Source organism: Gymnoscopelus microlampas, assembly GCF_963454915.1.
Source record: "Gymnoscopelus microlampas genome assembly, chromosome: 1".
NCBI classification, from domain to species: Eukaryota; Metazoa; Chordata; class Actinopteri; order Myctophiformes; family Myctophidae; genus Gymnoscopelus; species Gymnoscopelus microlampas.
Window position 1 is genome coordinate 42,922,902 of NC_139962.1, and position 24,356 is coordinate 42,947,257.

Consider the following 24,356-nt stretch of genomic DNA (forward strand, 5'->3'; position numbering starts at 1 on the left):
TGTATTTTATTTTGAATCACACAGTAAAATATGAAGTGTTCTTCTAGTAGTGTATTAAATGTATGACAAGGGTGATGCAGAACTAGAGTACAAGGGTCATTTTTTCAGCTGATCAAAAAAATAATTATGATTTAAATTAGGAGCATTCCATAAGCAAGTGATTTGTCTTTAAAGTCACACTTCCATCACTTACCATTATACAGTAACATCTGCATAATTGATTATTAATGTCTTGATGCCTCATAAGAAATGTTTTCATGGCAAATGTGGAATGTGTATGCAGGGGAATGTTTTTCCTCCAGCCATCAGCGTCTCTATTTAAAAACAACTTTTTATTTCTTGTGTAGTGTATAATTCACGTTTTAGGGTTAGGCTATATTCTCTTTATCACTTCTTCAATGAAGACATAGCCAATCTTGACGTGTCTTAAGGCTAAAGCCCAGCGCCATTGAATACGCCTACACGTCTTTAAACCTATTTAAACCGGGAACGCGTCTGTAAACCATCATTTTATACTTTGGGCTATTCAAAAATAGCAGATGTACAAGCTCATAGCGCGGCACCAAGTGCCACACTTTGAGCTTGTAGATCTGCTATTTTTGAAAAATCGTAACATATTTTGTGCAAATCTTCTTTTTTTAAGCAGACATGTTTTAACTCAAATGTTTGATTGAAAATATTTTGAGATGGTGGGGGGGTGGGGTCGGGGGGTCGGCGGCCAAATACATATAATTTTGGGTGGTCCTTGACATGAATTGGTTTGAGAACCACTGATATAGTGACATACGTTTTTCAGAAAACTGTTGGGATTCAGTAAACATTTTGTAGAATCAGAACCTCAAGCCTCACAGTGGCTCTGTGTCGGGAGTCGGTAGTCGGGACTCGTGGTGGTAGACTAGACTTTGTAAAGATGTATTCAAGCTACTATAGAAACCAATGTAGGCCTACTTTTATTTGACCATGGGGCAAAGCTATACATTTGAGCAAGAGCGAGATCTGGCCAAAAAGCTTTCTCAGAGAAAACGTTATCGGAATCTGAATGCATTGGATTCGTACGAGGCCTATACTGGCTGGTAGGCTAATTAATAGGCTTTTTGTAGAAAACCAGATTTGTTTTCGTGTTCACAGGACGCTTAACCTCTAAACCCAAAAACCTAAAAACAATTGTTATACAAGAATTATGTATATCTATTAGGCCTATTGGCATTTTGTATATAGACCATAAGAGCAGGATCAGTGAACCTGGGAGGCTGGATTGCTTTATGGATTAGCCCACAAATAAACCGTTATACTGGCCTGTTACAAAATAAAAATACATTTCAGGTGTTTTGAAAGTATTAGTTTAAACTGCATGTCAGATATCTCTTTAATTTCATACAAATGGTGTGGTGTAATATAGCCTAGACTAGCCTAACCTATCCTTCGCTAATGCTCCTAAAAATCATACATGTTACAGTGCTGAAAGTAATGACATCTAGATACACCTAACACACAGACGACATAACAGTGCTGACATTATATCTTCAAATTTCATTTTAAAACAAATAAGAAAGCGATCTGACAAATATTGCCAATAAAGCATACGTCCTTGGCCAATTCGCCTGAAATTAAAATATATAGGCCTACAGAATAAATAAAAAAAAGTTGCGCTTATAGGCTATTCAAAAAGTGCCTTCATCTTTTTTTTTATACAATATATATATAATAATGTCCAATATTTAAAAAGTCAAGGCTGATATGGTAGTCCAAAAGGAACTTGAATCTAATTTGGTAGAGAAAAAGGAAAAGAAAAAAACTTCTGACGGAGCAATGAAAATGTGCATTTACATATTTAACAAAATCAATAAACATTTACAAAGGTGTTAAGTGGTAGTCATCCGCCCGCAGAGCTAGTACCAAACGGCAGCTGGGTTTTATATGCCCAGTACCTCGCCGGCCCATGTTGATGGCATGCAGTTTGTTTTGCTTTTTTGTTGTTGTTAATGTGCTTGTTATGTGATGAGCCTGTTTCCGTCCCTTTTTTTAAATACCATGTAGTAATCATGTAGTCCAGTGGTTCTCAACCTTTTCAGGCCGCAACCCCCAAAAAAACCCGATATTTGAACTGGTGACCCCCCCCCACCCTGACAAGCACTTGGAATTGTAGGAGTTTAGGCATTAGATTTTGTTTGACTCGGTTCTACAGATAAATATTGTGAAAATAGCAGATGTACAAGGCTTTGCGAGCTTGTAGGTAGGCTATTTTCACAGTGTTTGCCTCTTTCTTATATCATTTGACAATTTGGCCCTTTTCTATTCTTTCTTTTTGTTATGTATTAAAAAGGTCATATATCCTTAAATTGTCACTTCATTGTTCCCATCTGTGGACCTCCCCACTACAAAAAAAGAATCATGTGGGGACCCCCCTGGGGGTCCCGACCCACAGGTTGAGAACCACTGATGTAGTCCATCGACTTGCTGTTGGGATAAAACAGTAAAGTAGTCTATTTTTCCTTGAGTTGTGGTCAACACACACACAGTGCGCGCGTCCCAGGGCGAGTAGGGCATGCCTTTCTCTTCATGGGGTTGCTGTTGTTGTTTGTGTTTTTTCCCTTCAAGTTTCGGGCTTGTCAGGTTGTCATCGTGGCTCAAGTCAGTGATACTGTGCTCTGTGTTGATTGATCCGTGCCATCATCATCACATAACGCAGGGCTTGATGTCCTGATAGGAGACCTGTTGGTGGTGGTAGTAGGACCCACTGCTAGGAGAATGCATGGCCGAGGACGTCATGGCGTTGAAAGAGAACACGAACTCCTTTCGGTCACACATGCTGGGAGACTGGGAGTGGTACCGTGGAATACCTGGAGATGACACAGAGAGAGAGCACTTATTCACACATGGCATGACAAGCCATTTAAAATGTATACAGCCTATAAGTAAAACGTAGGCCTAATACATGACCTTAATAGGTCTAAAACTGTTTACACTTTATCAATGCTGGCATTGAACAATTCTTTTGAGAACTTCGCTTGAAATCTATCACAACATATAGGGTTATTAAACTGATTCAATATTTTTTTGTAAAGCTTCTCATTATATAATGCTTTTGTTGATCCATGACTGACGTGACTTCTTATTTTCTTCATAGGCTATTAGCCTATTTTATGCATGGCCTCAATCGATAATGACAAGAATGACGTTAGACATAGACCTATAACAGAATATATTAATAGCAATGCTATATTGCAATAATATAATAATAAAATAACACATTTCTTGTTAAATTAATAATTGCGGGAAACAACTTTTATTTTCACACTTGTATTAGGCCTATTTTGGACTTAATGAACACTGATGCAATTAATCATAATTATTTTAAGTAAGCTGTATAGAGTTTTTGTTGAGATTAATATGATTTTACAAAGCGTGAGGTCGCTTTGAATAAAGGCCTACGCTGGCTGATTCCAAGCTACGGCCTAATAGCCTCCTTTGATGACCATGATAAAATGGTCCAAATGAACTTGAGATGGAGTCTGCATGGGACAGCTCTAATTGACAGTGCCCTGCTCGCACGCCAGTCCCGGAGGAACAACTGGCTGATTTCATCGCACTGCCTGGCACCGCTTTAACTTATGACCTTACAAACGCACATTCCCTTGCATTCAGTTAGGCATAGGCATACATACCACTTCTAGGCCATTCTAAAAACGATGTGAGGTTTTAAACACTGTTTTGAAGTCGGATTAAGCTACAGTTAAACAGTTCTCTTTAGTTTAATTTAAACTAAAGAGAAAAATACTATATTAGGCTCGCCGATGCATAATTTCCATTTGGCCCAAATACAACCATCTGATTTAGAGAACAGATTTGTGCCGCCTGACTGTAAATTAAATTGCTAAAATATCTAACAAAATAAGATTTGAGATCAGTATAGGCTTTTAGTAATTTTAGAGGGCTCAAATAGTTTTGACCCATCATTTGACTGGCTATAGGGGAAATATTCGTATTATTATTATTTTTTGTTAATCTGTAGACAATATACTCCCCCCTTATATAGTAAAATTCAGTTGCATAATGCTGCAATGTATTCGTACTCATTATGAGTGAATGGACATAACGTAAAAATAAAAACCTTACCTTGTAAATCTGTACTGTGCCCATTCTGATGCAGGTATGACTGGTCTAGCGAGTGCGTGGGCAAGCTGGGCTGCAATGCATTTGCTCCTGGGTTACAAGGAGACAGAGGCTGCTGCTTGATGTAAGGCGCGCCGTTATTCAGCGAGGCCGAGGGCGCCGGAGCCCAGGCCGAAGCCGAGCTCGAGTATACGGGGTGAGGCTCCATCACTCCCCCACTAGTGAGCAGCGGAGAACCGGAATTGTCATGATGGCCATAATCGGTCCCAGTGGATCCCGTACAACTTCCCATGTAGGAATGTCCACCGTTGGCTGACAAGTGTGACATGGAGTGGCCGGACAGTCCCATCCCGTCCATGTTACCTGCCAAGTGTCCATTCATCATCCCAATCCCACTGTCCAGAGACAGGCCGTTGGGCGCGCAGGACAGGCCCCCGCCGCTGCCCTGGAAGTTATATGACTCGGGGAGGTGGTTGAACCCCAGCCCGTTCATCATGCTGTACATGGGTTTCAGTGCCTGGCACTTGCGCCTAAAGCCCCTGGGCCTCCTTCTGAAGGACCCTTCCTCGAACATGAACTCACTGGCCGGATCTATAGTCCAGTAATGGCCCTTCCCTGGCCGCCCGAGGCCCTTGGGCAGCTTGATGAAGCACTCGTTCAGGGACAAGTTGTGACGCACGGAATTCTTCCATCCCTGATACGAGCCTCTGAAAAACGGGAAGCGGCTCTGAAGGAACTGGTAGATTTCACTGAGCGTCAGGCGTTTGGTCGGAGAGCTCTGGATAGCCATGACTATCAGCGCTATGTAGGAGTACGGGGGTTTCTCCGGGCGGCGGATCCCTGCGTTAGTCTTTTTAGTCTTCGTGGTGGACGAGGCGGTCTCCATCACCGCGGTCTGTCCGTGAGGCTTCTCCTGGGCAGACATGGGGCTGCTCTGGGCAGCAGTCTGCTGGACAGAGGGCTGCTGGACCTCTGCCGTCATTAGTTATTAGCGTAATGGCAAACTTAAAAAAAAAGTCTGCGTCTCCTTTATAAACAATGCAATTTCGAATAACAGTTCGCATAAACATAAAATTCAAAAATATTAGCTATAATTGTTATAGACGAACTTTACGCATGAGCCCGTGGCGAGATCGTCTTTAGCCGTGCGTGATCTTCTTTCGAAGCTGTTCTTCGCCAGTCTGAAGCCTGCCTGAATGGCCACCTTATAATCAACGTCCAACAGTGTACAATGGAACAGAACGGGAGCCGCTTTCGACTTCAGTCGGTATGAATGTTCTCGTGCGTCCGAGGAGCTGACTTTTTACTTATCTGTTGCCATCAGCGTATTGGAAGCTTGATGTCTTGGCCATCCTGATGTTAGGACCCGCCCAGGTCTCCTCCTACTCCAGTGGTGGGCTGGAGTGTGTTGCACATCTGTCTGCCTTCGGGTTTCAAGGAAATGTTTTTTCTTTCTCTTACTTGAAATAGTGAGGATTTTATACGCAAACAACCAACAGACTACGCATTAATAGTATATTCATAAAGTAGCTCATTAATATAACTCGTTATGTAAGTGGGGCTTGATCTAAGACTTTTGTTAATATACATTCTTATTACAGTCTCTTGGTTGCAGTGCCTGTAGGTGTATGTATTATTTGATTGTCTAATATTATTTTTTATAGAATGTGTTTTTGTAAACTACATTATTTTGTATAATATGCCTAGACCATATATAGCTACACAAAGCAGTACTTCATTTTAGATCATAATAGATGTAACACAGTGTACCAAATAGTCTGTTTTATACTCTCACTCAAATTTCTGATTTAAATGTAAAAAAAATATTTTCTGCATATTAAATGATTTTTTACAAAAGAACATGCCCCTCGTATTCAAAACCACCCTCCTGATTTCTTTAAAAGATAGACAGGAACATGGGCAGGATGTTTATACTGCAAAATGTAAACATTTTCCCTGGCCTTCTTTAAATAAAAAATCAAGCAAAAGGCTCACAGATCAGCTAATACTCAATGTGATGCGATATTCTCGCACTGACGGCGTCTTGCCCACAATGTTTGATTTTTTTCTTTCTTTCTTTTACACGAATAAAAAAAAATATTTGCATGATGCGCTCGTAATACATACTGGAGACACCAGACACTGGAGCTGGAGTCTCTGCTGAACTATGAGAAACTCGGACGGAGACTTCAGATGGACTCCTTGACGATACTTTATCGGAATGGCCACAAAATGAAGGTAAATATATAGGCCTATACAGTTTTTCAGCCAGAATATTACCAGTAGGAGATGCAAATATCCACAGCCTGTTTGCTGTAGGAATTAAGATATGCGCCCCGTCCACTGAATGAAATAAAATCTTCTCTTTGCAACAAATAAGTCCAAGTTCAACCGTATAGGCTATATATAATTACTAAATTGGTGGTGATATAAAACATAGCAGCAAATTATTATTTTTAATGTTGAAAAGCAACGAGAAGAAAATGAATTTGTGTTTAATGTAGTCCAACATCATTTTACCGTGTTTTGCAGCATTGAATGCCACCCTGCAAAGCCAAGTGCATAAGACCTGCTCATTGTAAACTATAAGACTGCTGACAGTCAGTCAGTAGGCCTATATAGGTTGCTTATTGTTCCCCGGAGGCTCTGTACTGCAGCCCTTGAATGCTTGCAGCTCAGTCAGTTTGTCTAAATCTGATCTTTGCACGCTTAAAGCTAATTGTTGAGATCGTATGAATATTCAAAATTAGTAATCATGATTTTGGATTAAACGAAGAGCTGTATAAAATCCCAGGCTTTCCTTGCGCTTGTTGAAAACGCAGATTACTGCAAAGAATTGTGTGGGTTATTGGTTATTATATGCTTATATTGGCCTATTAAATATAAGGACATTATTTTGAAATGTAAAATTGATATAGGCTTACGAACAAACAATATTATTCTGATAAGTGTTATTTGTTATTTGTAAGTGTTTAACACCTCATTATGTTACCTCGTATAGCCCATATGACATTTCTGCTAAGGAATTTGTTTTTGTCAAGAAGTGACAGGAGCGGTGCAGGGACAATATTTGCTAGTTCCAGTGCATATTTAAATCCAAGTGAGGAAATTCAAATGAGTAGTTGTTGTATTGTTTTAGCTGGTTCCTACACAGGACAGGCACCCGCTTGGACTGAGGCCCATACATTTATCAGCGGAGCAGACCACCCAGCGTGCGTTATGGGGGTACAGGCGCTCCCCACTGCAGTTAATTACACTTGATGACTTCATTCCATTAAGAGTGTACTTTTTTTGTTCGACGTGCACTTCCCAATCTCCACATCAAACTATATACTCTAACGCACCTTTACTTGATTTAATTTTTTTGTTGTTGTACTGCTATACCCAGTGGTTCTCAACCTGTGGGTCGGGACCACCAGGGGGCGGGGAGTCCCCACATGACTTTCAAGACCTTTTTTAATACAAACAACATAATATTAAAGAAAAGAAACAAAAAAGACCATTATAGCATCAAAAGTAATCAACAAACTATACTATAAAAACTGGTGAAACATTGGCCAAATTGTCAAATAATAGTGAGACAAAACAAAAATAGCATTTGTTGAGGCTTTGTGAGCTTCTATTGCTGCTATTTTCACAATTTAAAAAATGTAATGCCTAAACTCCAGTCCCCAGTTCAAATATGATTATTTTGGGGGTCACTGAAAAGGTTAAGAACCACTGCGCTACCCCCCTGCAAAACGAATGCCAATGGCCACCATTTACGCCGCCAGTGGCTGAGCTCAAGGGGAGACGCGTCATTGCACATCATCCCTATACTGAAGGTGGTGACAGGCGTGCGTCTTCTTCAACTCAAATCATAGGCTCTATTGACGGACTTCCTTTGATTCATGTTGTTCCAACGTATAGGCTAAATATAAATGAGTCACGTGGCACCTAAATTATATTTAGGAATTGTTCTAGTGGTGAGACCTCTGAAGTGACCTATAGACCTGTTTAATTTGAAGAAACAAGGGAATTGTTTTGCCTTTTAATGGTGGGTTTTAAATGGATGTTTTCAGTTATACATTCTAGTTGTTTTTTATTTATTTATCGCATAAAGCAGTCATCCAACCTAGTAATCTTGGGATTACAAAAGTGTAGATTTCCGTTCGCAGTGCCACATTCAAAAGATTGTCTGTCATTATTGAAGGTCAGAGCTTCAGAGTTGCTCCATCATGGCAGCCGAACGAAGGCCTGTTCATGCACTTTTCCATGACGTCTCATAATGAAATATTTGACAGCACAGCGTCTTTAGGAATGCTTGGCCACTTAGGTGGAGGAATACCACAGTATACATAGCCTTGACGCAAGCTTTCCGGATTGTCTTAGAATTATTCTGTGCCGAGAAACCTATGATCCGACCCTTACAAATAGTAGCATTAGAATGTGTTAATATAACATCACCAGTATGGTGGGATATTAATTTAATTTGAATATTCCAAGTGAGTGTGACATTTTTGATTTACGCATGGCTGCTTTGTCTCATCCTTCTTTTTTTTTACGAGATCACAAAGCTTTTAGCTTTTGCACGGCCGTACAGTAGGCTATCTCTACAGTCTGATCACGATAGGCCTATATTTTCATTGATTATCGATATCACTTAAATAATGATATTGTTTATCCATTTCATTTAGGTAGTTGGGCCCAACTAATTGCCCATCAGCTGTAGGGGTCAGTGATGTAATTTGATTTGACTCGCCCTTGGCTTCAGTGTTTGTTTATGTTTGTTTGAGGGAATGTATTTTCAGGCGAATGTATAGGCATGGTCACTATAGGGAATATGTAGACAGTAGAGATATTTAATTTTGTTTAGACATTAAAACGACGGGTTTGACACATAGATCATCTTTATGTTCACCTTAGTGTTGGAGTGGAGCCAGAGAGGGTCACCAGAAGGCTGGGTGCATTTGTTTGTAGGACCATGTGACAGATGAGTTCGATCGATCATGTGGAGAACTGAGTCCACAAGTTCATTCGACTTGAACTTGAAATCCATGGAGGCCATGAATTTGAAGAAGGCTGTCTAAAGTTTTGGTCTGGTCTGCTTTGGTGGCACCAGCTTTTTCTTTCTTTTTGAAATAGGCTACACATTTCATTTCTTAAATCTCTTAAGTTGATTATTGACTGTTTATTCTCAACTGTCAATACTAAATTGATACATGTTCATGTAGGCTATGCACTGAGAGAAAAATATATTTTAAATATTACATTTCTCTCAAAGAATAAAATGTTACATTTCTTTGACAGCAAGAAATTAAGAATTAACCAGAAATAAGAATTAACCATTGATGAATATCTATAATAAATGTATAGTGTTTGGTAGTAACTAACACGATTCTTGCGTATAGGCTGCATGCGTAGACCTACAGAAATACTGAAAGAAACACATATGTGGGTAATATCTTGACTGATTTTCAATAGGCATATTAATGTCGCACCTAATTCAATATTTAATTATGACAATATAGGTTGCAAACATGATTTCTTTGAGGGATTGGCAGTTTTGGAAACACTTAGAGCAATGGAGACAATGGCCGCGTTTCCCAAACGAATTTGAGCTCCTGCGTAGCCTAGAAGCTGCGTAGGTGCCTCCACGCATCTGCGCAGTAGCAACCCCGCTGCGCACTATCTTCGTTAGTAGCAGCTGTGCGTGCCCAACGTCTCATCTAAATTGGCTTCAGTAGACACCATCTTCGTAGGTTCCGTTTCGTCTGTGCTAAAACTACATTTCTTGAGACAGCATGCACGTGAAGAGATCCTGGACGTAGCCTACGTAAAGCCTACGTCAACTACGTAGTGCTATCCTACTATAGTTTAAACACCCTTTGCATACATATATCTATATATACAGGATTTTGCAAAAATACTAAGATAAAGTCGCACCTTTATCTAACTTACCTTTATATGAATTGGACACTTACATTTTTATAGGTACATTCTGTAATGTATTAAAATGCATTTTTTTAAGGTGACATTTCAATGATCTTAAATAAACACTGCGGCCATTGTTCGCCGTTCAAAAAAATTCAGAGGATAGAGGGGGCGTCCCCCTGCATGATTGACAGCTTAACGCGTAACGGGCGACGCCTCCCCCAAAAAACAGACATATATACAACAAACACACTGCGACATGCCGTGTTGATAGCTTGCAGATCTGTTATTTTGGGTAGGGCGAGCGGCTGCAGTGCTTCGTCCTCTATGCATGAACCCGAAGTTTACAAATCGTACTCTCACGGATAATCCGATCATCTAATACAAATATTAAGCACATGCCAAGTTAACTAAAGGTATATAAATGATGCTGAGCTAAATATGTTTCCTTAATTTCGAAGTTTTATAGTTAAACGTTATGATGAAAGTGCAGTTCCTCTCACAAAGTGACAGCTGTTGCGCTCGGCGAGCGCAACAGCTCGCCATGTTTATGAATGGTTAAAACATCTTTTGAAAATAGCAGATCTACAAGCTCACAATGTGTCACAAGCTTGTAGATCTGCTATTTTCAAAAGATGTTTTAACCATTCATAAACATGGCGAGCTGTTGCGCTCGCCGAGCGCAACAGCTGTCACTTTGTGAGAGGAACTGCACTTTCATCATAACGTTTAACTATAAAACTTCGAAATTAAGGAAACATATTTAGCTCAGCATCATTTATATACCTTTAGTTAACTTGGCATGTGCTTAATATTTTTATTAGATGATCGGATTATCCGTGAGAGTACGATTTGTAAACTTCGGGTTCATGCATAGAGGACGAAGCACTGCAGCCGCTCGCCCTTTTACGCACCGGCCCGGCCCGGCCGTAATGTGTGTGTGTGTGTGTGTGTGTCGGTCTTTTCATAGATTTCATTGAACGATGGGTGTTACACGCGGCCCAGGGCGCTCGTTACAAAATGCTTCGTAGGACAGTACTCCCCTCCTACTGTGGGCGGGGAGTATGCTGCGCGCATTCTGTCTCACGAATGTACTTTTACCACAATCGCAGCCAGTTTAGATGGCACGCAGGGGCACAACCACCTGCTACTAATGAGGGTAGAGCGTAGGTTTGGCCGAGTCCCAGCTGTGTAGGAGACGCTTGCGCAAGCTGCGTACGGCCACGCATGACCTGAAATCTACGTGCCTGCTATGGTACTGCGAAGCATGTGACGTCACACGTTAGACCCGTCGTCGGACCTGCGACGATGCTCTACGCACGAGCTCTTTGGGAAACCCGGCCAATGCAGCAAATGGAAATACAGCAAATAAATTACAGAGGCACAGGCATCCCAATTGGGTTGACACTTGCTGCTTGTCCCATGTGTCGCCTAGGTCATCCAGTGTTGTCGTTTTAATTGAAAACAGTATAATGTTGACGTGGGTACCCCCTCATCACTTTCTCTGGCGCTGTAGGTGGCCGTGTATATTTTTGTTTAAGTGGTGTTTATGTGGACTGAGAAAGGACGGGATTGCTAGCAGACCTCTGATTGCGCTCATTGCGTCTCTACGTGGATTTGAAGTGTAGTCGATGGGCACCACCCTACAAGTAATCAACAGCAGCACCCAGAGTTGCGCTGTACGACTTTTTAATTTTCTTGGCGAGATTTGGCCATTCTTTGGACCTCCTAGGCCAGTGGTTCTCAACCTGTGGTTCAAGACCCCCAGGAGGATCCTCATTCCTCACAAGATTTTGGGGGGATCCCTAGATGACAGTGTGACAATGTAATGACCTTTTTAATACATTTAAAAAAGAGGGGGAGAAGGGAGAAAGAAAAGAAAAAAGACCATTACTGCATCAAAAGTAATCAACAAACTACTATAAAAACTGGTCAAACATTGGCCAATTCGTCAAATAATATAAGAAAGAAAGAGGTAAACATTTTGAAAATAGCCGATCTACAAGCTCACAATCGTTGCAAGGCGTTGTGAGCTTGTAGGTCTGCTATTGAATTTGAGTGAGCTTGTCTGGTATTTTCACAATATTTATCTGTGGAACCGAGTCAAACAAAACGTAATGCCTCAACTCCTAATTCCAAGTGCTTGTCAGGGTGGGGGGTCCCCAGTTCAAATATGATTATTTTGGGGGGTTGCGGCCTGTAAAGGTTGAGAACCACTGTCTTATGCGAATCATGTGTAGTGTACCACCATAGGCTAAAGAAAGCACAAATGAAAGGGCTTTTTTTTGGCACAGTGCCCCGTCGCCCATGTGCCTGCTGCGTGTGAAGGCCTACATTTTGATCTCTTCGATTACATGTTTTGTCAATTAAGCTAGGTGTTTTTCCCCAAAGCAATTTCCATGTTTGACATGATGGTAGGTAGGCTACCCCACGTTATTGATTCGGTGATTAAGTGGAATGCAATGTAAAAACAGTGCATTTTTACCCCACGGTCTGGTGTTTGTGGTTTTGCCTTCAGGTGCAATTCACTGGTCTCAGTGGTCTGGTAGATGCACATCCCTCTATCCGTATAGGTAACTCAGGCCTACGTCTGGCACAAACACTTAGCCTGCCCTACATACTAGTAAACATTTAATTCTGTAACCACGGATCCAGGTTACGTTGATTTTATTACATTAGGCCTACACCCTTGGAGTTATAAACTGATACATTAAACACTGTGGATTTTATTGTGTAGCCTACTGGTTACGGCAATCAATGGTCCATTCTTACTCATCTTTACAGTAGCATGCCACTCATCAAAGTAAATTGAATATTCTCTGGTTTTCAGCTGATGATCAGATTCACTATTCTGGCGATGATGAACTATAGGCTACTTTTGATGGACGTGGAAATGAATGAAATTTAATCGAACAAAAGGTTAGAACCATTTAAGACTAAAGTTCTCTTTTTGTTTTTGTTGCTTATCGGCAGAACACATTTAACGAGCCTATTCCACTCTGCGCTGGTGAGCTTACTTTATTATTATTATTACTTTACAAAGCTTACATAAAGAGTTAGGCTAAGCATTCATGATTGTTAAATCATAATTTGCATTATAGGGCTATTATTGAAATAATTGTTAACCTCTACCAAATTTAAAATATTTTCATGCAGCCTGTAGCAACAGCTGTGTGAACATATAGCATAGAGGACAGACCTACTTATTTTCGCCTTTTTGTCATTTTGCAGAAAGAGCATGGTCAGATGATCAGCTGCTCCCAGGCCTTCATAAGCAGGCCTATATGCACTGCACAGTAGTGTCAAACCAAATATGCTTAACTCTCTTATTTCTTATTATTTCGGGATTGGGATTCAGTTCATCATAGGCTAAAATGCAATGGAATGCGTCATGTTTCAAAAGAAGCTGGACTCGGTTTTGACAGCCCTATTTTGAAAAGGAAATACGCCTTTCAGGCAATGAAAATGTGAATAAAGGCATATGTAAAATTCCTCTTGGTTTATTTGGTGATCACACAAGCTCGACTTACAGTACCGCAACATGATTTGACGTGACTGAAGGACATGTGTGGTGAGAATTTGGCAGGTCCAGAAGTTTTACAAACTCCAAACTGTCCAAATGTGGTCAGTGCTTGCAGGGAAAATGTTCCATCCTTTTAAATACCTGTAATTGGCATTTATTGCACACACTGAATGACAGGCCTTTGTCAGGATTAAATTATAAAACAGCATAAGTGGACAATGAAGGAAGATAAGTTATTGAAACATAACGTAATTTAAACATAGATTTCTGTTGTTGTTTTTATTAGACACTGAGACAAATTAGAAATGGGAAGCATAAGAACATTCTGCATGAATCTGGATTTAGTTTGGGCTTCTTATTGATGTTTCTGTTATTCAACGTTTATTTCAAAAGCTCACTGTTCAGCATACATACTCTTTTCATTTAATATTTTATTGACACTTGTAGTTGGGGTGAAAAAGATATGGCCCAAATTGTAAATGAAACATAATGATTAGCCTACACATAATGTTACCCATTTATCCCACCCCAGTATACTTGCACCATATCATTTTATATATATTTGTATATATATATATATATATATATATATATATATATATATATATATATATATATATATATATATATATATATATATATATATATATATATACACATACCTGTAATAGATTTGATTGTTTTAAATTATTTTATTTAGCTTCAAACACTGCAGCAGGAATACAAAAAAGCGAATTAAAAAAGTTAATCAATCGGGTTATGTTTCCCACACCAAACATGCTTTTTATCTTTTAATAATTAAGATATGCAATATCCTCAAATAACCCTTATACCAAGAACTTATAATGCAGACAATATTGATATTTTATATTATGATATACACTATATATGACTATAAACATATATCTCTCTATTTCAGATGTATTTTGGGTTGTGTGAACAGCAGCATAATTTTCTGGTGGCAACAGCTCCTCTGACCACCACCTCCATGGGGCCTGCATCTGTCAGACAGTGCTAATGATAATTACGAGGTATGCATTGAAAAGATTGAGTATTGCTCCCATCTCGCCCCCACAAGTACGCCTGACAAACCACTTTATCGTGATTCTCCCTCTCACGCATTTCCTGAGTGCTCTGCTTCACTGCTGTGCTCTGAACAGTAAAATCCTCAGTGTTGATTTATCCATATAACTCAGAGAGTTCAACTAAAACTGAGATTTAAAAAAAAAAGAGATAATTGTTTTTATAGTTTGTCCATTTGTAACTCTGAGAATGAAAAAATGTAACCAAACAGACCCTTACTGGTCTTTTTGGTTACATTTGTACATTCTCAGAGTTAAATGAACACGGAAGGTTTTTTCGGTGTGTCCTCTGTGCTCCATTGTGCCCTCTCTAGAGAGCATACCCCACACAGAGAGTGGGAGCCTCCCTACAACCCAACCCTTCAGCCCCACACACCACCCAGTGCTGGTCCATAGTGGTTGGTCTGTGATGCAGGGGGAGACATCAATAATAAGAGTTGAAGCAGAAACCACAGTTGAGAACACAAAAGAGAGAGGGAGGGCACACGCAGGCCGCAACCAGCTCTGCTGCAGGTTAGCTCCTTTGATACCGTCTGATGGCAGTTTGATGGGTGCACATGGGGCGACATGGGTTTATACGTTCGTGTTTACAAGCATGTTTACGTAATATCTATGATGTTTACACGCAGCCCACCGACTCTCTTTTTCTATTCTCTGAAGGGGGATTTTCCTGTGGCAAGCTGCCTCGGAAAAAGCAATTAAGAATTCCCAAACAGTGCACAACAATGGGAGATATCATTTGGGCAATGTGTGTTCCATGTCCTTTGCAGTTTTTGTCTGGAATGGGCTGGCTATTTTTAATCTGCACCGAACCGAACCCACCTACAGACAGACCACAAATTGAACTTAAGGGAGGTTGGCTTGGGCTGGGGGATGAGTGGGCATAGTAATTGCCTATTGTGGAGCTTAAACTCCTCTGTTCTGCCATAAACAGCCTTGGTAGTTCACAACATGATACCTTGTGCTCGAGTCAGTTTGAAATGAGGGCATATCCTCATTGTCTGTGGGAACTCATAGCCAGGCAGTGGTTGGAATCAGCCAGGAATGCTCTGGGATGGTAACTGGATTCAGTTGTAATGCCCGGCTCTCCACAGCGGAAGGCTAGGGTGGGAAAAAGGCCGAGAGCATTTCCTGAGTGGAGGGGGGTCCCAGCGAAGCATCACACACTATGGGCATCATGTGACAAGGATCTTGCCAGACCCTCTCCTGTGATCCCAACTGGTAAAGAGAATAGAAGAAATACAGCAAGAGAGAGGAAGAGAGAGAGCGATGGGTGAGAGACAGTCCCCTTGTGGAAGACAGAAATGAGGTGAACAGGAAGACGAGTGAGGGGATATATAGACAATGCAGCAAGTATGCGCCTAGTACATGAATGGAGGGAGAATAAATATGCACCTTTGACTTGTTCCCCTGCAGTGAAATGCTCTGAAGCCTTACAGGCAATTTTGTTACACCTTCATTGTACTGCCATGCCAGTAGAAAAATCCAGCAAATATTTAAAAGTGAACATTCTTTCTTAATATCCTTATGGGTCTATTTGGGCCCATTTTTTTAAATGAACATTGAGGATCTTAATGTGTGCTTATACCTGCATGTCTCTGTCCATAGTTGTGTATTGGTATGCATGTGTATGTTCGCATACTGTACATAACCCATGCATCTAGTAGACTCAATGCAGTGCATGCATTTCCAAACTTGTACCGACAGCCAGGCCTCGTTCCCCGTGGCTTGTATAAACCTTGTGAGGATCTCGGGAGGAATCTTAGCCTATAGTTGTCAAAGGGATTTTTTATTTCCACCTGTTCCCGGCCTCTTTCCGTTGGTCTGCTCTATAACAATGGTGCTGGAAAGGCAGCAGAGTGCAAGGTGACAGGGAAGAGATTGATGTCGGATTGTGTTTGGCCCTTCTTCACATTGAGGCCTGAAGGGAAGTAGCTCCCTTCCACCTCCACAGCTCCTCCTGTAACGCCGCGGCTTAACAGGGCAAACTGCTGATCAGGCCTTTCTCAAGAAAATGCCAATCGGCTCGAAAGGCAACTTGGCAGCCACACGTAAACAGGGTTTTCATGACTCATAAATCAATTCACCACTACATGAAACAGGATAAAGCTAATTTATGCCACACAGTTGAACCAGAGTCGCTGTGCTCCACCTCCAGATCGCTCACCCTTCTCTAATCCTGCTGGGAGGCTCCCTTGGGTAAAAAAGAGATACACGCTCATCACAACCACATTCTTTCCAGTATGTGGAAAAAAGTGTGGCGAGGAGTGCAATCCATCACCTAAAATGTCTCTTTCCCTGTTTCTAACTTTCTGTTTCTGTTTCTCCTTCCTCTAGGTTTTGAGTGGGCCGGCATGAGGCTTTGCCCACAAGAAGCTGTGAATTCTTTAGAGAATCGAGGATGTTTAACGGGAGACAAACTATACTATCCTACAGTATACCTGGCTGCCCTCCCTCACCGCCAAAGCACCCCATGCCCCCTCCTTACATGACCCCTGACCCCTCTCCGTGTTTATATCAGATCATGGAAGTGAGGAATAGTGATGAGTCACTCTGGCGCTGTGTTTACACTCCGGAGTCACGCAAGGAAGGAAATCAGCCACGGTCTGCTAAAAGTGGCGAGGTGAGAGAGAATAGCTGCAGTCCCCCAGTGCTGCTGTGATTTACCTTTCAGAGACTGACTTCATTTAATGTCATCTACAGTGCTACAAGGATTTTCTAGCTACAGAAAAAGCTGTAAGCAACCGTCCAGGAAAAGGCAACTTTGATTTTTGCGTAATGAGTCAAAAAAAGAAAAAAAAAAGAAGAATAAAAAGTGACAGTCACTGAGAGAGGGACCGAATGTGTTTGCATCAACAACTCTGAAACAACCCTTCATCTGTGAGCATCTCATCTTCTGACATACAGCATACATTATCTATTATGAAAGGGAAAACATATAAAGGAATGTAAACGTAACCACTTTCAACTTATTTTGGGCATGCCATTATAGGCAATTATTTTCTTTTTTCATTTATTTTTCAAAAATAGCAAAGATTTACAATGTAATGCACTGTGAGCTTGTGGATCAGCTATTTTTGCAACTTTAGAAATAGGGCTTAAGTGGTTAATCACATCCAGAGTAAAATACAAGTTCACATTTACAGGGATGAGAGAAAAATGTATCCCTCGCCCCATGCAGGCTGACAGTCAATTCTACCAACAAATCTTACAAAAATTAAGATGCACTTTTTTTTTCATTTTTCACAGAGCAAAATAATACATACTTAGTACTTTATTGGTATGTCTTTCATAGCTTAACAAAAAGCTTACAATAGTATGCTGGTAATTTTATATTGTATTTCTAATGTAATTAGAACAACTTAATTGATTTGTGAGACAGACTTTTTGGAATACTTATTATTGTGTAATTTGTGGGTGGTGCATTGATCTCATGAGGGCTTTAGGGAGCCTGTGAGGTGATTTTATTACTATAGCCAAGGTCAGCGATTGAAATCCTTGTCTGCCAAAGAACTACAGCTGTGCACACTGTGCTTTTATATTACACAACAGTGTATTTTTTTTCTTGGTGCAAGAAACTTCATCACTGACCGGAGCAAGTATCATCTTACACACCCACACACACGCAGCCACAACCACACACACACACACACACACACACACACACACACACACACACACACACACACACACACACACACACACACACACACACACACACACACACACACACACACACACACACACACACACACACACACACACACACACACACACACACATACCCACAATGAGAGAGTCAACAGCCCTTATTTTGGCCGGTCTGTCCTGAATTGTAAGTCCTGTCAGGCCTTTTGATTGATAGTTGTGTTTATCACCGTATTATTAAGTAATCAAGCTTACCACAGCTGGGTCTGAAGCTCCTTAATTCCAGCTAAATCACTCAGGGCTCTTGCTAATTAAAGGCTTGGGGAAAGTGTTTACTTTTTTAAATTCTGTAAAATATAGATGTCTGTGCTTTATGAGAGTGTACTGATTGTTTTATTTGTATCCCCTCTAGTGCAGATCTTAGTAAGCTTTCATGATCGGTGTGTTTTCATTAGAAAGATCACACATAATGTCAAATGGTAAGGCAAAGGAGAATTACAGTACGATGCACAGATTTGTGTACAGTACAATGTCATCCCTACTGCATCTGAAAACACAAAAGCCTACTTTGCATTCTTCTACACCATGTAAAGTGACTATCCATATCGTAGAATGTAACATGTTGGACAGAGGGTCACCATGTTCTCTGTAAAAAAGAAGACTCCCTTTCACTTTCTTTCCATCACTAATAGAGGCTGAGGCAGGTCGCGTGTGTGTATTCCTGAGGTAAACAGTCGTGGCAAAGTGAACATGCTCCTGAGTGTGTCCTGACTTGAGACAGAGAGCACTGTGGCACGGCACCGGAGACACTGGCAGGTTTCTAGAGGCAGGGTTAATGTGATGAATGGCCATTTGGTAATGGGCCATGTATTAGGGTGAAATGGCTCTTTTAAAAGCTCTTGCTCGCACTGTTGCTATGGGCAATTTGATTCAGGAATCAATCAGGTGGCAGATGTTTCATGTTGGATCAGACATCTCTATTTCTCTCTCTCTCTCTCTCTCTCTCTCTCTCTCTCTCTCTCTCTCTCTCTCTCTCTCTCTCTCTCTGAACTAAATGGAATACATTAATTGCTTATAAAACAAGGGATTGCTCTTACCATTTAGATGACAATGTATTACAAAGTACTCAAAATGGACAATGGCTCCAGTTTCTTATAAAAGCATAGAACTAATTTAAAGCAACAGGTTGGCAGTTTTTAAATCTTCCTTTTGTAAAGTAAATATTATTTTCAAGAAAACACCATAGAACATTATAGAATACATTCTTATAGGGGACTTTAAATGATTCAATGCAAATGAACAAAAGTATGGTTTGTCTTGTGTGGGTTAAGGGAATATGCTACGAATGCATTCTACTACATGGTTGGTGAAAGCATATGATTTGGCATCCAACCAGCCTAGTATTGGTTAAAGTGTAATTTGGCATCAGAGGCAGAACATTTTGATTTATGCCTTATTTGAGGAAAGAGCCACTTAATGTGATGATGAATTCCTTCACTTTCTGTGGAGGTGTTTAGACTGTGATATAAACACAGCCAGGAATAACTTGAACAATAATGAAGCTTTCGGTGGTCCCGCTGTTTACTTTAATACTATTACTATTCTCCGCCCACTGCAAGCCTATGGATCACTGTCTATATAGTCCACTTATCCAAAGAAGCAGATCATGACTTCTGAGCGATGTTTGGTTTTTATCAATAATGGCCAATGTGTTTGATATATGATGGTAATAAATGCTGAATGCACCATTTATCTGTGGTTGGCACTCTAGTTAGGTAGAAGTGGATTCACCTTGGTTTTCAGTAATTCGAAAGAGGTCATGAGAGCAACTTCTACTTCTACCAAAACATGGTAGAAATTGTAAAAATAAAAAGACTGCTACCGTGGTGGCTCAGCCAATTAATGCAGACCTATGCTCCTTGAATGCGACCCCTATGTTGTCTCGCATGTCTCTCCTCTCTCTCTGTCTTTGGTTTTGCCTATCTGTAATGAAGCATAAAAATGCCCAAAACTGTATCTTAAAAAAAGAAAAAGGACAAAAAAAGACTGCTGCTTCTGAATTTCCCATTTAGAAAAAGTAGGATCCGATGACTCCGATGTGTTTATACTGCATTTATTTTTTATGGCAGCATTTGGATATTTTACTGGTTTTAAACCACAGAGAGGGGAGAAAATGCAATATGGGTGAAGGCAGTGGGAGCGACCTGAAATGTTTACCCTTCTTGGTTAAGTGGATAAGCTTCATTAGAGAATGTTTTAGCATGGGGGAAAATAATTAGACCGCCATAAACACAGGAGCCCGTTCAGAATGTTATCTCAAAATCAGATACGAGAGGAGTTCCCTTTTTTTGCTTAGTTTATCACTGCTGTTGCTAATATTGAATAAATAGTTAGACACACTTATGTAAAACTACATGGGATTTCTGTCTGCCTCATGTTTTATTTATTTCAATGAGGTATATATATGGATGTGGATAAATGGGTGAAACTCACTGAAATGAAACGTTTGGCCCTCGACGTCTCACAACGCAGGTTGTAATGGAAGGTTACATCGATGTTAAACTCTCATTACACCTAATGAGTCTGCTCACATGTTGAGCTGTTTCTCTCCGTCCTTATTACAGGTGTTATGAAGGACAGACTGATGGACAGACAGTCGGGACAGATGTTTCCACTTTGATGTCTGCTAAATCCATGGGAATCAGTTCTAAATGACACCTATGGGTTGGAGCAGATTTCCCTGTGATGCAGATTGGCAGTGGTTTGCAGATGAAAGACAGTAAAATAAATAAAGCCGTGGCGAAGCAGGCAGAGTTTTTCTGTCCACACAGAGCAGCCATAATGGGATACATACTGACATGAAGGGACCAAAGAGGCCTGCTCCTGTTTTCAACACAGTCGCATTGGAGACTCTGATGAACTTCTACTGCCAGTCTTTCATGTTGGAATTTCTGTGCGAGAGCCTTTGTTGTGAGAAATATTCTGCAAGAAGCTTTTCCATGCTGCAGGAGTTGTCTCGCAAGTCGAATGAAAGAGATTAGGGGAGAGAAGATTTGTTCCTGGACACCCAAGGTCCGCTGGCCTGCCGCAGATGATATTGATACTGTTTTAATGCTAAAACAAGTCATTACATCAAACTCCCAAGTATCAAATGGCTTATTAACCTCCCTCAATTAATCTTTTCATCAGCTGCTGTCTCTGATGTCTGACTAGAGTAAGCATAGTAATGGTAAGACAATACAGGATTGTTTCATCCTGGCTGGAAACACAAGGGTACGCCTACATGTTAAAAATGACCTTCTACTCTCCCACATGCTAGCAAAAAAACCCATACAGTACATCATGTGACATTCCAAATTAGCAAGATAGCTGCTCTAATAGTCTCACAGTCAACATTGTGGAGAAGGCTGGCACACAATGAGGAAAATAAAAAAGAGGGGCTGACTCCCCCATCTCTCTTGAAGTGGTAGAATTGGTTAAACATTTGGCCCATGGTCAGTTGAAAACAAGGGATGCATGTTTATTAGTTCTGCAAGTACGTACTGCGTGTGTGTGTGTGTGTGTGTGTGTGTGTGTGTGTGTGTGTGTGTGTGCGTTTGCGTGTGTGTGCGTGCGTGTGTGTGAGTGAGCGAGAAAGAGACAGTGAAGAACAGGGATGTGTTGAAATAGGCCTTAATTACAGCAGCATTAGTGCATGTTCAGAGAGAGTGGGAGGATAATCAGGCTCAGTGAGGGAGGACAGGAGATAGAATGTGTGTGCACACATCTGTCCATGTGTGCACATGAGGAGTTTCATTCCTAAAGGAGATATGCTTCCAACTGACACCTACTCTTACAAAATTATTGATAGCATGAAGAAGCTATTACTTTTACTACTATTCAATCTATGAGTCAGTAAAACCTGGCTTACACAATACTTACACAAATGTAATTTGTTTTGTTTTGTTTTTCAGTATTAACTGACGTATTCAACAAGGCAAAACAATTAACGACATAGCATTTTTGCAATGACGCCCTCCAGATACATGCATGCACAACATATAGACCATATAAGTAGGGACAAAGAATGATAGATAGACAGCACTACTAGTCCCAGTTTTGTCACTGGTGCCAGTCAGGTGATTTAGTGAGAGTCTGGTTAACTCCTGTCTGATGCACTTCAGCAAATCACAGCCTGAGGCCCAGCTAACCCCACTCCTGGGTCAATCCTGTCCTCCCTCCGTGACCACTACACCGACCTCACCGCCTTGGTCTGACACCCGGCATGGACACTGCCCAGGGGCATGTTGTGGCTCAGCTGACCAGGAATCAAGCAACCATATCCTCGAGGCTCAAACCAAATTTATACTTTGTAGCATGACCACGTTGGCCGCAGTTTTTAGTTGAAAATTACTTTCGGTGAGCAACGTGTTTGTTGGGAAAATTATAAATTAGGCTTCAGTGCACTTGCATTTTACTTTACTGGAGTAGTACAGTACAATTAACCAGACAGCTGATTTATATTTAAGTAGCACATTTTATACATGTAATGTATGTAATAATTCACGGTTCTGTAAAGAATTCTTGCAAAATGGTAAAAACCACAAATGAAAGTAAAAATAAAAAAAAACATTAAAAAAAGATGAATATACAGGAAAATATATAGGAAACCTAAAGCTGTACGAGAAAAACAGAGTAATATAAGTATGATAAATCAAACTAAAAATGAAAAATATTACAGCTGAAATAAAATGAGCAGAGGGCAATGGTAACGCTATATTAAGTCAAATGATTTCTAAAAACATAGAAGTCAGCACAGTGAATGATGTCTGGAATGATCTGTCATTTCAAACTTTGTCACAGAGCCAGGGAGTTCTGGCTTTTCAAAGTTGTGGTTACATGCCACAAAATAGATACCTGCTCATTTAGTGGAAACGTGAAGAAGGGATTTGTGACCACCAGCAGTGCTGTGTGACCCTGGGGCTCAGGGTGCTAAGACCCCCATAACTCTCCTTTATCCCTCCTGCTCATTATCAGCCCAGTCCCAGATCTGCCCCCAGCCCTCTGGCCATGGCAGTCCAGGTCAGACCCCACCCCTCCACACACTCTCTCCAGACAACAGACACAGCGGCTCACCAAAACTGTCATCCGCAAAACCCCACTGACAGCTCCATCAGTCTTTGGTGTTAGATAGTGGCAAATTATTTGTAAACGTCAGATTGCTGTATGAAGCGATAAGACGTAGAGGCAGAAGTTTTTAAGTTTTAGAAAGCGGATTTAGCGGCTAAATTTGAGACGGGCAATTTTAAGCTTGTATTAACACACACACACACACACACACACACACACACACACACACACACACACACACACACACACACACACACACACACACACACACACACACACACACACACACACACACACACACACACACACACACACACACACACAGGCATGGATTCGAACCCTGGCCAACAGCAGCACGTATTCACAATCTAACATCTAACAATCTAACAATCACAAGTGAGAAGGCTGTCAGATTGTCTGCCAGGCTGTGGCTCTCCCTTCTAAGCTTTCTGGATGGCAGACTTATAGCTTTCAGTAGCTGAGGCCGGGGAGATGTGTGAATATGTGAATATGGGAGCTTTTCTCTCACACACACTCACCTCAGTGCTGTTATTCCTGGCCCCTGGTATCTGCACGCATGGCCACACATTTTTCATCAGGTTCTTTGAGCTGCATAGTGGTGGGCTGTTTTCATTCGTTCAGCTTTCATGTCCCTGTAAGAGAGTTCTTATGAGTGAACCGCTATCCCACCAGCGTGAAGTGATTTCTCCATCATAAATGTTCATTACACAGGCTGGGGAACTAACACCAGTGATTCTCAACCTTTTTAAACCACATTAACCCTGGCGTCCCTATTTTGTCCATTTCAAAAATGTTCATGTTCAAAAATAGTGAGCTTGCAGATCTTAAGTGGTTTCAAGAACCGGCAGTTTGATATACATTAGACCCCCATTTGATGCAATGTTTTATTTTGGGGACCCCAGTCTTCATTTTACACTGAGTTGCAGACTTCAAGGGTCTATTTGGTT

At 40.9% G+C, this 24,356-nt stretch overlaps 1 protein-coding gene and 1 long non-coding RNA gene across 2 annotated transcripts; one reads left to right on the forward strand and one right to left on the reverse strand.

The window, feature by feature from the left end:
• Nucleotides 1–1,326: 1,326 nt before the first annotated feature.
• On the reverse strand, nt 1,327–5,830 carry foxf1 (forkhead box F1). The gene is made up of 2 exons (XM_084056769.1): nt 4,117–5,830; nt 1,327–2,840 (listed from the first exon to the last, which is right to left on the reverse strand). Exons 1-2 carry the CDS (start codon nt 5,093–5,095, stop codon nt 2,677–2,679), a joined length of 1,143 nt encoding a protein of 380 aa, XP_083912895.1. The 5' UTR covers nt 5,096–5,830; the 3' UTR covers nt 1,327–2,676.
• Nucleotides 5,831–6,028: 198 nt separating this feature from the next.
• LOC311048046 lies at nt 6,029–17,406 on the forward strand. Its single transcript, XR_014601057.1, has 2 exons — nt 6,029–6,351; nt 16,969–17,406. It is a non-coding gene; the product is annotated as an uncharacterized lncRNA (long non-coding RNA).
• The last annotated feature ends 6,950 nt before the right edge of the window (nt 17,407–24,356 follow it).

Excerpts from the sequence above, each read along its gene's own strand:
- foxf1 (XM_084056769.1), bottom strand. The coding sequence starts at position 5,095 with ATGACGGCAGAGGTCCAGCAGCCCTCTGTCCAGCAGACTGCTGCCCAG. Across the intron at positions 2,841-4,116 it reads GCACAGTACAGATTTACAAG|GTATTCCACGGTACCACTCC; the intron begins GTAAGGTTTTTA and ends TGTCATCTCCAG.